Genomic DNA, 14823 nt, shown 5'->3' with positions numbered 1-14823 from the left:
GCGGTGCCGGGGCTCTGGTGGAGGCTGCAGCGAGGGCTGTAGGCCGGGGTCCCTGGGCCCCTCCCCAGCCTCGGGTAACGCTGGGCGGGTGAAGCCTGGCGGCTGACCTTGGCTGCATGGATCCCTCCGGGTAGATGGGTGGTCATGAATCCTGGGAGGTGAGTGAGGCCTCCTCCTGCAGCTGGGGCTTGGCAGGTGCAGGTGGGAACATGGGGCGTGGCTTTCTGGCAGCCCCGGTGTGAGGGGCAGCCTGCTGTGTGTCCCCATGCAGTGCTGACCCCGGGTTAGGAGGGTGGGATGTGTCCCTGGCTCTGCCACTTACAAACTTTGTGACCTTGGGCTTCGCACTCCACTGGGGACTGGCTGACAGTTTCTTTCCTTCCTTCCTCTCTCTCTCTCTCTTTTTTTTTTTTTTTTAAGAAAATCTGGGTTAAAACCCACTTTCTAAGGTGGGGAGGAGTGTCCCCCTGAGAGCAGAGTCCATGGCACACACAGGCTGTGGGTGAGCGGAGCACACAGAGCTAAGGGCAAAGGGTGACCACTGGTGCGGAGCAATCTGGACCGGGTGGCCTGGGCCTTCAGGGGGGCTCAGGCGTGAGCTGGACCTGAGGAGGCAGATGTTCAGGCAGCGGGAGCAGCCCTGGTCGGGCACGGAGGTGTGACAGTGCATGGCCCTGAGACAGGGGACCCGGTGGGGAGTGCAGCGGGCTGATTCCGGGAGCTCTGTGACGTGGGGAGACGCTGGTGCTGGGGTGGGCTGTGGCGGAGGCGGCGGGAGATGTCTTGGTTCTGTGGTCACCCGGGACGCCGGCACTGCTCGGGGGCTGTGTGGCGTACAGCTGTGGGGAGTCATGGGCAGCGCGGGGGCTCTTCTGCTGCACTCAGCCCTGCCTGGGGCAGCCTGGGGTGGAGGGCACAGCGCTGGGTCCAGCTCACTGGGGCTGGGCACATGCCCTCGTCCTCGTGCTGACGGCTGTGAAACACACGGATCGCAGAGTGGCAGGCGCAGGGCATGGGTGCCCCTCCTGTGCACCCAGCACCTGCTGCGTGGGGCCCCAGCCTGGGCACTTTGCGACGCTAGATGATCCCCACACTATGACGCTCCCCGTGAAGGCAGGTGCATGTCCACCACCCAGATCAGAGCCCGGAGCTCTGTGAGGTCCAGCCCCGTGAAGGCAGGTGCGTGTCCACTACCTGGATCAGAGCCCGGAGCTCTGTGAGGTCCAGCCCCGAGAAGGCAGGTGCATGTCCACTACCCGGATCAGAGCCCGGAGCTCTGTGAGGTCCAGCCCCGAGAAGGCAGGTGCATGTCCACTACCCGGATCAGAGCCCGGAGCTCCGTGAGGTCCACCCCTGAGAAGGCAGGTGCGTGTCCACCACCCAGATCAGACCCTGGAGCTCCGTGAGGCCCAGCCCCTTGGTCCCAGCGTCCCAGCTCCAAAGGGAGCTCTTGCTGGCAGATGGCTGAGAAGACTGTCCCACTGTGGGCCGCTGACGGTGCCCAGGGACGTCTGTGGGCGTGACTGCCGGGGGCTGGGCCTGCCCAGGGCGGACCCTGCATAGGGAAAACAAGGCCAAGGCCAGCAGTGTGCCCTCAAGCAGCTTACTTCTCTTCTCTGTTAAAGGGCTGCGGTGTGGGGGCTCAGCGGGGTCCTGCAGCCAAGACGCTGGCCTCATGCAGGTTCCAACCCCCCCCTGAATTCTTCCGTCTCCCAGCACCCGACCGTCCTTCACACTTTTCATTACACCCCTGAGAGGTTATTAGGTGTCCCCCACCCCCACCCCGGAAGGTGAGTGTCTCTCCAGCAGTGACGGGGGCCTGGGTCCTCTCTGTTCAGTGCACTAGGGCTGGGGTGTGGCGCAGCAGGTTAAGCCACCGCTTGCAACTCCAGCATCCGGATCACAGTGCTGACCCCGGGTTAGGAGGGTGGCCGCTCCACTTCCGATCCAGGCAGCAGCAGATGACCCGAGTGTGCGGACTCTAGTTTTGGCCTGGCCCTGGCTGTTGAGGCCATTTGGGGAGTTAACCAGTGGACACACCCTCTCTCTGTCTCTTCCTCTCTCTGTTGCTCTGCCTTTCAAATGAATGAATAAATCTTAAAAAAAAAAAAAAAAAAAAACTCCAAAGCAAAACAAAAAAGAAAGGCAGCTCTACGTCGATGTGCTGCTGAGTTTACTCCCGTCCGTGCTGGGCCCCCATTTCCCAGGCTTCCTGAGCCCCCAGATCCAAGACAGCACAGAGACAGTCAGACTCTCACTGGCAGTGGCTGCCTGGAGCGCAGAGCTGCCGAGCATGCCAAGGCCTGGCGCGGGAGTGCGGGGATAGATTGGCAATGTCTGCCACGGGTGCTTGAGTAGGGGCAGTGGCTCTGGTGGACGGAGCCTCTGTCAGCCCATCCTTGCTTGGGGACCGTTTATTCTTAGCTTATGGGGCCACCGTGGCCACCGGCAGCACCGACACCCGCTGTGGGCCGCGTGTTTTGAAGACTCTCCTGGGTACACCGCGTCTGCCCATTCTCGTTGCTGGTTAACGTGACTTCACCATGTGATTGCGCTTCTAGCCCACTGCAGCACGGCTCACAGCGCCCTGGCCGCAGGCGGGAGCAGAGGGTGCGCGTTGCAGGCACACGCGGCCACCTTCCTCCCGCCCCAGCTCCCAGGGCCGGCCTCAGTGTCCCACCCGGCTGTGGTCAGTGTGGCGGGAGGTGCTGAGTGCCCTGTGTCTTGGGTAGAACCTTCTCTTCAGTCTTCAGTTTGCTCATCTGTTGAATGGGTTGTTGGGAGTGTCGTGTGTGGTCCTCGGGCACTCAGCTCAGAACCTGGCTTGGGTTAGGGTTTTGTACGGGGTCCTTGTTGCCACCACTGTTGTGCCTACTGTCTGGTGGGGCTGGGGGCTGCAGCGCGCTGGGAGCAAGCAGGGCTGGCTGTGGATTTTGCAGATGACCCTGCAGAGGGAGGATATAAACACGGAACTGACGCCCACCCTGGGGGTGCCCAACTGATGTCCTGCAAAGGAGGGCGGTCTAAATGAGTAGGAGGTCCACATGGCCGCGGGCCCACAGTGACCGCCACATGGCCGATGGCCAACAGTGACCGCCAGGTCCACACGACCGAGGGCCCACAGTGACCGCCACATGGCCGATGGCCAACAGTGACTGCCAGGTCCACACGACCGAGGGCCCACAGTGACCGCCACATGGCCGATGGCCAACAGTGACCACCTGGTCACATGGCCGAGGGCCCACAGTGACCGCCTGGTCCACACGACCGAGGGCCCACAGTGACCGCCACATGGCCGATGGCCAACAGTGACCGCCTGGTCCACATGGCCGATGGCCAACAGTGACCGCCTGGTCACATGGCCGAGGGCCCACAGTGACCGCCTGGTCCACACGACCGAGGGCCCACAGTGACCGCCACATGGCCGATGGCCAACAGTGACCGCCTGGTCCACATGGCTGATGGCCAACAGTGACCCCATGGTCCACACGACCGAGGGCCCACAGTGACCGCCACATGGCCGATGGCCAACAGTGACCGCCACATGGCCGATGGCCAACAGTGACCGCCAGGTCCACACGACCAAGGGCCCACAGTGACCACCTGGTCTACATGGCTGAGGGTCCACAGTGACTGGTCCACACGGCTGAGGGCCAACAGTGGTCATCATTTTGGAACTGTGGGGACAGCATTGCCAGCAGCCATAGATTCAAGAGAGGACCAAGTGGTCAGATGGTGAAACCAGCCCTGTCCTTGGATACTGGGCACCCCAGAGAGGGAAGGGACCCTGGGTTCCAGCGTCCTGCCCCTGAATTCGGCCACTGTGGCGTCTCACCGCCCCGTGACCAGGCCTCCCAGGTAGCGGGTTGCAGCTGGGTCTGGAAATGCCTCCTGTTTTCTGTCCGGGGCGGAGGCCCCTGGCAGACCCGAGCGGGTTCCATCCGAGCATCGTCAGAGCACTTCCCTCGAGGGATGGGTAGAGGGCGTGGGGAAGACCCCTTGCCTGGCCGTTTGCTTTGTGGATCAGGCGCTGCCCAGTGCACACAGGAGGACAGGTTCCCGCCCCACCCCGTGGGGTGTGTGCTCTGTGCTGGGAGGTGGTGGGGGTCCTGCTGGGCTCAGGATGGCCCCAGAGGGGCGGGGCCCTGCCCTTCTGGCTGTGGGATGCAGCTCCCAGCTCCTGGTGTGCTGGCAGGACTGCAGCCTTGCCCGGCCCCGCTCAGAGGCCGCGGTGAGCGCTGGTGCAAGCGCCAAGCCGGCTGTAGAGTGCTCTGTGGCCGTGGGCTGGCCGTGCCGGAGCCGCACTCCGACCCAGCCCCTGCGCAGGGCAGTCTCCAGCATGGCCCTTTCATTGACTAATAATTCAGTTAAGGTGTGTTTTTTATTAAATATCCCCGATACCTTTATTGGTATTATTAGTACAGCCGGCATAACGAGGAGGAGCAATCATTTAAATGCTCGTTAAAGAAAAGCCTGTGGCAGAGAGAGCAGCGTTTATTGGAGTCCAGTTGCCTGCCGCGTCCCGAGCGTCATCGTAAAAAATGAGGTTTCCTCACGGTGCAGGTTTCTGCCTCCCTGGAACCTGGCGGGCACGAGGCCGCTGTGCTGCGATTCCTCCCGGGTTCAGGTCCTGCCGGAGTCTGCCTGACAGGCCCCCATCAGCACCCAGGGCCAGGTTCAAGGGTGGATAACAAAAACCAAAGGGAATCATTTGTAGGGGCAGGATCTCCCCCTCTGGAGGCAGGTGCCTCGCTCCCATTCTACTGATGAGAAAATCAAGGCTCGCGGCTGCATTTACTTGACTGGCTTCATCCTTCTGGGAGCCTCGAGGCAGAGCCGGAACCCAGGCCGCCCTCCAGGGAGCTCCTGAGCGAGGGCTTTTGGGGAGGGGTCTCCAACGGAGGCGCGGGGGGCGGGGCGCAGGCGGCAGGCCCTGGTTCCGGCTGCCCGCTGTGACTCAGCGAGCAAAACCTGGCCGGGTTCACACTGCTGGCTGAGTCACTTCGAAGCAACCCAGAACTGGTGCCTTCAGCCAGTAGCAGCGCGGCGGGCAGGAGACCCTGAGCTCCCGGGGGGGTGGCAGCCAGGCCGAGTGTCACCCCAGGAAGGGGCCGGCCCCGCATCCCCGGAAGCCTGCTCCCCGAGCCGTCTGTGACTGTGTCGTGTGCTCAGACCTCTCGGCGAGTTTTCTAGTGGAAGAAGAATGTTCCGGGTGGCTCTCCGAGGTTTCTGACACTGCTGAGGGTCCTAGCACAGGTAGCCGTGCAGTGCTGACAGGCCAGTGAGGAGGAAAGGGGGAGGGGTGGCGGGAGTCCCCAGGGGGGCCTTTGCGGCCAGGGGGGTCTTTCAGGGGCCCCTCTGCCCAGCCCGGCCCTGAAATCCGACCCCGTGAGTGAACACAGCGGCCAGTGACCCGGCCCACGCGCTCCAAGCCAGCCTTTTAGGAGGATATTTTTCTGTTACAAGAAGTGGAAGCATCATGCTCTTTCAGACATGCAGTTACATGTTTCCTGGCAGATGCCATTTTGAGTAAAAAAAAAAAAAATCTGCCATTTCGGCTGAAGAGCAGGCTTCATTCCTGGCCTGCCTGCGGGTTCTGCGTTTGCCTGATAGCCACATTCCTCCAGCCACAGAACTTTCTAGAAAACGTGTGGCTGCAGATCAAGGGAGAGGAAGGTGGTGAGGAAGAGGCGGGGGAGGGGAGGTGGCCAGAGCAGAGTGGTGGGTGGTAGGGGGGCGGCCTAGGTCAGGGCACAGACCCACGGCCCTGCAGGACGGATAGGAAAGGGATCTGTCGTCCTTTTGGTGGTTAATTTATTCTGCTTTGCCCTAAAACACGGGAGGAGAGGTGTGAACGGGGCAGCTGGTGGCTCTGCTGTGAGGGTCAGGGCCTGGTGGGCGTCAGGGCGGCCAGGCACGTGGAGGGGCTCCCTGCCCCCTTGGAGGTGGGGGGATGCCCCTTGGGTGCTTCCGCGTGGGGAACTGGTGTGAGCAAGATGCCCCAGATGCCCTGGGCAGAGACCCCCTGCCCGCCGCAACTTCAGAAAAAACTTCATTTCTGTCCCGCTGCCCATCTCCTGTCATCGAGACAGCAAACACAGACACAACATAGGACAGTGGGTGACACGACCCCTGTGTAGCACCAGAGGTGTGGCTGGGTCCCTGGTCCTGGGCAGTGGCTCCAGCTCTTCCCCAGGGGACAGCAGGAAGCCCCCTCTGCTACGCCCCCCCCCCCATGTCCCCTGGGGTCCTGGCTCTTCAGAAACTGGGCGGCACGCAGGGCACCTGGTCCTTAAGGCTGCTGTGCACACGGCGGTTCCTGTGCCTCTGAACACCGCTAAGGGGGCAGCCCTTGAACGCAGTTAGTGCACGGACAACAGAGGCAGGCGGTCTGCACGGGGTCTCAGAGGCCCTGTGTGTCCCCTGGCCCATCACCTTCCTGGTATGGGGTAGGATGGTCAGTTTGCATGCTGGCCTCACCAGGGAGTGTCCAGTGTTCAGGTCCGGGAAAGTTTGGAAAGACAGAAGAGTCGGCATCTTGTCCTGGGGCTGAGCCGGGATGCCGTTCCCTCCCTTGGCTTCCCGGCCCGTGAATCTGGTGCTGGAAGACAGGGCCTGCCCACACCTGTCTGTCCTGTAAAGCACTAGGAGTGGCTTGGGCTGGAGCGCGCGCCCATCACCCAGAGTTGAGGAGGGCTGCTGCGAGCAGGGTTCCGGCTGGAATGTTCAGCCTCCATTTTGTGCCTGCCCCACGACGTGCCAGAGACCGTGACATTCTGGCCGCACGCCCCCCGTGTCCACCGCGATTTGCTGCCAGTTTCGAATGCAGCAACATTTGCCGCTGCTCACGGCGCCTGCCTGTCAGACCGCACGCGTCCTCTCATTCCTCCGCGAGCTGGCAGTGCCAGGGCCCTCTGCAGGGGGTGAGGGAGGGTGCCTGGGCTGTGTGCAGGACACGGGGTGGGGGCGCCGTCTTCCCCGCAGACCCTGGCCCGGGTTCTAGGGTTTCCCTAGACCATCCTACCGCTGGATTCCCAGCCAAGTCTCACGGAAAAAAGTTCGTGTTTTTGTAAAGCTTCCTCCACTCAGAAGTGGCCGGAGCAGAGGTTCTCAGGGGCTGGGATTTTGCCCTGCCCCCTTCCGGTGGGGGTGGGGAGCGCTGCTTGGAAATGTCCAGCCCTGGTGACCAGGGACAGAGGGTGCTGCTGGCACCCAGCAGGTGCAGGCTGGAGTCCTGCTGTGCATCCCAGGTGGCACGGGACAGCCCCCAGGACTCCACCAGAGGCCCACCCAGTCCATGTGGTCCAGGTGGTTCCACACACACAGGGGCCCGGATGGCTCAGTGCACCCGCTGGTCTTTTATACCGGGTCAGGCACCTCCCAGACACCCAGAGGATGCAAGGCCCCCCACCTGGAGAGGCTAGGCCCAGGCGTAGCCCCAGGTGGCCTGTGCGCCAGGTGAGGACCCGGCCCCACCCGCCCGCCCACCTGCGCCCACCTGCGCCCCCCTGCCGCGACTCACGGCCTCTCTGACCTTGCTCTCCGCGTGTCTCCCCAGGTAAAGATGAGCCTTCCAGCTACATTTGCACAACATGCAAGCAGCCCTTCACCAGCGCGTGGTTCCTGCTGCAGCACGCGCAGAACACGCACGGCTTCCGCATCTACCTGGAGCCCGGGCCGGCCAGCAGCTCGCTCACGCCGCGGCTCACCATCCCGCCGCCGCTGGGGCCCGAGGCCGTGGCGCAGTCGCCCCTCATGAACTTCCTGGGCGACAGCAACCCCTTCAACCTGCTGCGCATGACGGGCCCCATCCTGCGCGAGCACCCGGGCTTCGGCGAGGGCCGCCTGCCCGGCACGCCGCCGCTCTTCAGCCCGCCGCCGCGCCACCACCTGGACGCGCACCGCCTGAGCGCCGAGGAGATGGGGCTCGTGGCCCAGCACCCCAGTGCCTTCGACCGAGTCATGCGCCTGAACCCCATGGCCATGGACTCGCCCGCCATGGACTTCTCGCGGCGGCTGCGCGAGCTGGCGGGCAACAGCTCCACGCCGCCACCCGTGTCGCCAGGCCGCGGCAACCCTATGCACCGGCTCCTGAACCCCTTCCAGCCCGGCCCCAAGTCCCCGTTCCTCGGCACGCCGCCGCTGCCGCCCATGCCCCCCGGCGGCACGCCCCCGCCGCAGCCGCCGGCCAAGAGCAAGTCGTGCGAGTTCTGCGGCAAGACGTTCAAGTTCCAGAGCAATCTGATCGTGCACCGCCGCAGCCACACGGGCGAGAAGCCCTACAAGTGCCAGCTGTGCGACCACGCGTGCTCGCAGGCAAGCAAGCTCAAGCGCCACATGAAGACGCACATGCACAAGGCGGGCTCGCTGGCCGGGCGCTCGGACGACGGGCTGTCGGCCGCCAGCTCGCCCGAGCCCGGCACCAGCGAGCTGGCGGGCGACGCGCTCAAGGCGGCCGACGGCGACTTCCGCCACCACGAGAGCGACCCGTCGCTGGGCCCCGAGCCCGAGGAGGAGGACGAGGAGGAGGAGGAGGAGGAGGAGGAGCTGTTGCTGGAGAACGAGAGCCGGCCCGAGTCGAGCTTCAGCATGGACTCGGAGCTGAGCCGCAACCGGGAGAACGGCGGCGGCGGCGGCGGCGCGCTGGGCGCGGGGCTGGGCGCGGGGCTGGGCGCGGGCGCGGGCGGCGGGCCCGGGCTGCCGGGCGCGGGCGGCGCGGCCAAGGCGCTGGCCGACGAGAAGGCGCTGGTGCTGGGCAAGGTCATGGAGAACGTGGGCCTGGGCGCGCTGCCGCCGCCCTACGGGGAGCTGCTGGCCGACAAGCAGAAGCGCGGCGCCTTCCTGAAGCGCGCGGTGGGCGCGGGCGGCGACCCCGGCGGCGGCGGCGGCGGCGGCGGCGAGGACGACGCGGGCGACGCGGGCGCGGGCGGCGCGGTCAACGGGCGCGGGGGCGGCTTCGCGCCGGCGGCCGCCGAGCCCTTCCCGGGGCTCTTCCCGCGCAAGCCCGCGCCGCTGCCCAGCCCCGGGCTCAACAGCGCGGCCAAGCGCATCAAGGTGGAGAAGGACCTGGAGCTGCCGCCCGCCGCGCTCATCCCCTCCGAGAACGTGTACTCGCAGTGGCTCGTGGGCTACGCCGCGTCGCGCCACTTCATGAAGGACCCCTTCCTGGGCTTCACCGACGCGCGCCAGTCGCCCTTCGCCACGTCGTCGGAGCACTCGTCCGAGAACGGCAGCCTGCGCTTCTCCACGCCGCCCGGGGACCTGCTGGACGGCGGCCTGTCCGGGCGCAGCGGCACGGCCAGCGGCGGCAGCACGCCGCACCTGGGCGGCCCGGGCCCCGGGCGGCCCAGCTCCAAGGAGGGCCGCCGGAGCGACACGTGCGAGTACTGCGGCAAGGTGTTCAAGAACTGCAGCAACCTCACCGTGCACCGCCGCAGCCACACGGGCGAGCGGCCTTACAAGTGCGAGCTGTGCAACTACGCGTGCGCGCAGAGCAGCAAGCTGACTCGCCACATGAAGACGCACGGGCAGATCGGCAAGGAGGTGTACCGCTGCGACATCTGCCAGATGCCCTTCAGCGTCTACAGCACCCTGGAGAAACACATGAAGAAGTGGCACGGCGAGCACTTGCTGACGAACGACGTCAAGATCGAGCAGGCCGAGCGCAGCTGAGCGCAGGCGCGCGCGCGCGCCCGTGCGCCCCGCACCTGCGCGCCCGCCGCCCCGCGCGCGCGCCCGACCCGTGTCTGCCAAGTCGCACGGAGACCCGAGGGTTGATGGAGGCACTGAACATTGTGGAGCCTTTTAACTGTGCAATAATTTCTGTATTTATTGGGTTTTGTAATTTTTTTTTTGGCATGTGCAGGTACTTTTTTTTTTTTTTTAATTATTATTCTCTTCTGTTTAAATTCCTTTAAGAAATTTTGTTGGGTATCCGTCCCTTCTTCGTTTTTTTTTTTTTTTTTTTTTTAAAACAAACAAACCCCGTAGTAGCCTGAGCAATGACTCGCAAGCAGTGTGGAGGGAGCCGAATGTTTTAAATTATAATTTGGGGTAGGGGCGCTGCTTTTTTGAGATTTAAGCTAAGCATGTGTAATTTCTTGTGAAGAAGCCAACACTTCAACGATTTTGAAGTTGTTTACTATTTTATTCCTTCCTTTTTACATTTTTTTGGCCTGAAATGAAATGTGGCATGCGGTTTCTGCCTTTTGTTTTGTTTCGTTTTGGGGGCATGTCAGCGGATAACAATCCCTAACGTTGTAGCACTTTGTTTCAGAAGTGGAATGGAGGCGCAGCCCAGGAGCTCCGACTCACAGAGGCCTTTTCTGTGTTCACTTCAGCTCTCACCGTTCTGTAAGGGAAACTTGGGGGGCGGCACCCCAAACTCAGCACCCCCCACCACCACCACGGGGGGGGCGGGCGGAGAGGGGTCTGAAGCTGGGTGTTGCCCACAGATGCTGTCCTGGGTGCCCTCTCTGCTCTGTGCCCCAGGGGAGGCCAAACCACGGCCCGGCCCCCTGTGGGTCAGTGGCCTGTAAGTGAGTTCTTTCTGGCCACTTCTGGCCCCACAGGCCCTCTCCCCCAACTCCCACCACGGAAGCCCCATGTCCCACGGTGCCAGCAGTGGTGGCCGATCCTTTGCCGGGAAGTCACGTGGCCTGGTAGCCAGGGGAGGCAGTCGGTGCACGCTGAGCTGGCCGGGCTGCAGGGACAGGGGGAGGAACCCTAGGAATTTCTGCCCTTTCTCCGGAAGAGCAAGGGGAGAGACCCCGCCACTGGGGCCCCCCGTGCTGCTTCCCAGTTTTCCCCCTCTCGTTAGGTTGGAAGGAGCTCAGCATTGGACTGTTAAGATTAGACATTTGGATTCTGTTGACCCGCACTTTAAAAGCTTTTGTTTGCATTTAAATTCAATGGCTTCTAAACAAGAAATTGCAACATATTCTTCTCTTTGGCCCAGAGGTGGGTTGAACTCTAAGGGACAGCGAGATTGAGTGTCAGTGTTGCTAAGCGTGGCATTCACAATGCTGGCACTATAAAGAACAAAATCAAGTTACTTGCTGGACAGTTCTGCTGCCACCCAATCTGACGTGAGTGCCTTGAAAACTGATCTTCCTATCCGAGTCTCTTGAGACAAATGCAAAATTTTTTTTTTTTTGAAATGAAAGGACTTTTTAAAAAAGTAAAACGAGAAAAGCCACATTTACTTTAAATTAAAAAAAAAAATCCTGGTTGAAGAGAGAGGACATGAAAATGCCATAGAAGACCCAATCAAATGAAGAAATAAACCCAGCACAACCTTGGACATCGCGAGCTGAACTGTACACAACCCCTTTTGCATTTGGGACAACGCTGCTTAGATGTGGAGCGGAGGTAACTTACTGCTGAACTTACATGTTGCTATCGTTGAATGAAAATAAAAACAATTCAGGAACAACGGCTAATTTTTTCTAAAGTTAAATTTAGTGCACTCTGTCTTAAAAATACGTTTACAGTATTGGATACATACAAGGGTAAAAAAAATTGTGTGTATGTGTGTTGGAGCGATCATTTTTTTTTTCAAAGTTTGCTTACTAGGTTATACAAAATGCCACAGCGGCTGCGTGTATATTGTTTTCTTTTGGTGACGGGGTTTTAGTATATATTATATATATTAAAATTTCTTGATTACTGTAAAAGTGGACCAGTATTTGTAATAATCGAGAATGCCTGGGCATTTTACAAAACAAGAAAAAAAAACTTTTCTTTTCCTTGAAAATGTTGCAGTAAAATTTAAATGGTGGGTCTATAAATTTGTTCTTGTCACAGTAACTGTAAAGTCGGAGTTTTAGTAAATTTTTTTCTGCCTTGGGTGTTGAATTTTTATTTCGGAAAAAAAAATGTATAGAAACTTGTATTTGGGGATTCAAAGGGGATTGCTACACCATGTAGAAAAAGTATGTAGAAAAAAAGTGCTTAATATTGTTATTGCTTTGCAGAAAAAAAAATCACATTTCTGCCCTGAACTTATTTTTCTCTCCCTCCTCCCTCTGGAATGGATATATTGGTTGGTTCATATGATGTAGGCACTTGCTGTATTTTTACTGGAGCTTGTAATTTTTTAACTGTAAGCTTGTCCTTTTAAAGGGATTTAATGTACCTTTTTGTTAGTGAATTTGGAAATAAAAAGAAAAAAAAAACAAAAACAAACAGGCTGCCATAATATATTTTTTTAATTTGGCAGGATAAAATATTGCAAAAAAAAAAATTTGTATGTCCAGCCCTACTGTGCAGGAGAGCAAGGGTTGTCTGACGCCCTGAGAAGGGACACGAGGAAGGTGTCCGCGCTCGGTTCACCAGTCGTCTCAGCCCTGTGTTTTTTTGTCGGAATCGGCTCCGGCGGGCTTGGCTCCGAACGCCCCGAACCTTGCATCAAGGCTCCTCGGTGTGGCCGCAGCAGGCCGGATGGGCAGTTCTCCGTCCGTGTGGGGTGGAAGGATGTCGGTTCCATCCCTCGGAGTCTCCCTCGCTCCGAGAGGCCGGGTGCACCGGAGGAGGCAGCCAGACAGAGGTGCCCTCCCTGCCCCACCAGCACCTCCCGCCCTTGGGGGCAGAGAGCGGCACACCCAGCTGCAGGACCAGAAGGTGCGGGAGGCGTGGGGCGAGCGCCGTGAGACCAGGCAGGTGGCGTGTCCGTGTCCGGAGGGAGACCCTGCCAGGCCGGTCGGCGGCCTCTGCTCTGCCTTGCTCTGCTGCTTCTCCCCCTGCGTCCTTGAGGGCCTGGGCTGCCTCCCGTGCCTTCCCCTACCTCCTCCTCTGCCGTCCCCCTGCCCCCAGCCTCTGTGTGTCCTCTCTCTGTTCTTCCCATTTGCATTTGACTCCTCTTCTTTCTCCTTCATTCCTCCCCCACTCCCCTTTTCTGTGTGTAAAGCCAAGTAGCTTTAAGATAATGGTGATTTTTTTTTGGATGAGGGAATAATACGTTTTTTTTTTTTTTAAATACGTATATCAGGAAGCCATTTTTTATTTCAGGAAATGTCAGAAACCATTATTTTCCCAGCATCCTTTGGAGGCAGTCCTTTAACTTTTGGGCGCTCTTCTGTGGGATGAGCGTTTAGCTCCTTGCCACTTCACCCTTGCAAAGGGAGAAGGGAGGGGAGGAGGTGGGAGCCGAATCCGGGGTTCCGGCCTCCCACCCGCTGGACCTGAATACCCAGGGGCCGCCCTCCCCCGTGGAAGCCCCGGGGGGCCCTGCACAGCCTCCGCGGCGGTGCCCATGTAGGGTGAGAGGCTAGCAGCGCCCACCAGCTCACCCAGAATCGCCAGGACTAAGCCATCCCGAGGCACGGGCTGGGTGCCTGCGGCGCCTGCAGGGAGAGCAGCTTGCCTGTGTCCGGTGCTGTGCACCTGAGCCTGAGCACCCGGCCCGGCCCTCCGGCCCTCCGGCGTCGGCCACCCCGCCGAGCTCGGGCCGATTCCGCACTGCCACAACTCTGCCCAAAGCTGCCCCAACTGGGAACCTGCCGCTTGCCATTCGAGGGTCTTTCGTGGGGAGAGGAGCAGACTGCGTTAGTCTAAGCAAAATGTGAAAAGTGAGGAAATGCGTCTTTCCTCCGGTCCTGGTCCCCGGCGGTCGAAGGCTGTGCTGACCGCGGCAAACCTGTGATTTTGGTGCTTCTTTGTATCTCGGCCCGGCAAAGCCAAGTTCCATTGATCTAAGTTGTTTGCATTTGTACTGGCAAGGCGAAATATTTTTATTACCTTTTCTATTACTTATTGAATGAGCTTCTGTTGTTTACTTGGAGGTTTGTCTTTTACTACAAGTTTGGAACTATTTATTATTGCTTGGTATTTGTGCTTTGTTTAAAAAACGGGCACTTTTTTTTTATTATGGATAAAATGTTGAGATGACAGGGGGTCATTTCAATATGGCTTAGTAAAAATATTTATTGTTCCTTTTATTCTCTGTACAAGATTTTGGGCCTCTTTTCCCCCTTAATGTCACAATGTTGAGTTCAGCATGTGTCTCCCATTTCATTTGTACGCTTGTTCAAAACCAAGTTGGTTCTGGTTTCAAGTTATAAAAATAAATTGGACATTTACCTTGATCGCCAAAGCTTGTCCTTTGCTGTGTGTGTTGAAAGTGGGGGAGGGTAACTCATCTCCAGGGGGGAGCTGAGGGACTCTGCGTCTTCCTCCCGACCTGGCCCCGGAAGCTCGGGTCTGGGAAGAAAGGCACCAGCGGCACGAGACCGGTTCCCTTCTCCGCTGAAGCGGCGTGATCTGGAACAGCGCCCGCGGCGTGCACACAGGACCACCGGGGGTTTTACGGAATCTCCATGCCCAGGCCAGACCCCGGGCCGATTCCGTTTGAGTCTCTGGAGGTGGGTCCTGGCCTTGACATAGTTGCAGGTGACCAAGTTCAAGGGCAAGTGGAGTGGTGTAGAAGACAAAGCACTGGACTAGGAACTGCACGACTAAAGTCTAGTTTATTGATATTTTTTTAAAAATGCTTTTGTTTATTTAAAAGACAGAGGCAGAGGTTTGTTTTCTTCTCATTTACCACTTTTTTTTTTTTTTTTTTTTTTTTTTTGTCAATTGCCTGTAAGAGCCAGGGCTGGGCCAGGCTGAAGCCAGGATCCCAGAAGCCAAGTCTGCTACTTGGGTGCAGGGCCCCAACGGCTTGAACCAGCCCCGCTGCCTGGCAGAGTGTGCAGTGAACAAGACGCTGGAATCCGAAGCGGAGCTGGGTCTAAAACCCAGGCACTCTGGAGGGGGACGCGGTGTCTCAGGCAGCGGCTTCGTGGCTGTGCCCGATGCCTGCCCCACAGGTCTAGCTGCAGACTG

The 14823-nt window shown here is 59.3% G+C and overlaps 1 protein-coding gene across 5 annotated transcripts in view; it reads left to right on the top strand.

The window, feature by feature from the left end:
- Positions 1 to 14092, top strand: part of BCL11B (BCL11 transcription factor B) — an 86514-nt gene extending 72422 nt beyond the window's left edge. For all 5 annotated transcript variants that reach the window (XM_051835202.2, XM_051835205.2, XM_051835203.2 and 2 more), the window contains one exon: positions 7559 to 14092. In XM_051835202.2, the coding sequence (XP_051691162.2) occupies positions 7559 to 9672 (2114 nt within the window). In that variant the 3' untranslated portion in view covers positions 9673 to 14092. The remainder of the gene's footprint in view (positions 1 to 7558) is intronic.
- Positions 14093 to 14823: the final 731 nt, after the last annotated feature.

The sequence above is a fragment of the Oryctolagus cuniculus genome, chromosome 20 (genome assembly GCF_964237555.1).
Source record: "Oryctolagus cuniculus chromosome 20, mOryCun1.1, whole genome shotgun sequence".
NCBI classification, from domain to species: domain Eukaryota; kingdom Metazoa; phylum Chordata; class Mammalia; order Lagomorpha; family Leporidae; genus Oryctolagus; species Oryctolagus cuniculus.
This window is presented reverse-complemented; position numbering and strand designations above follow the sequence as displayed.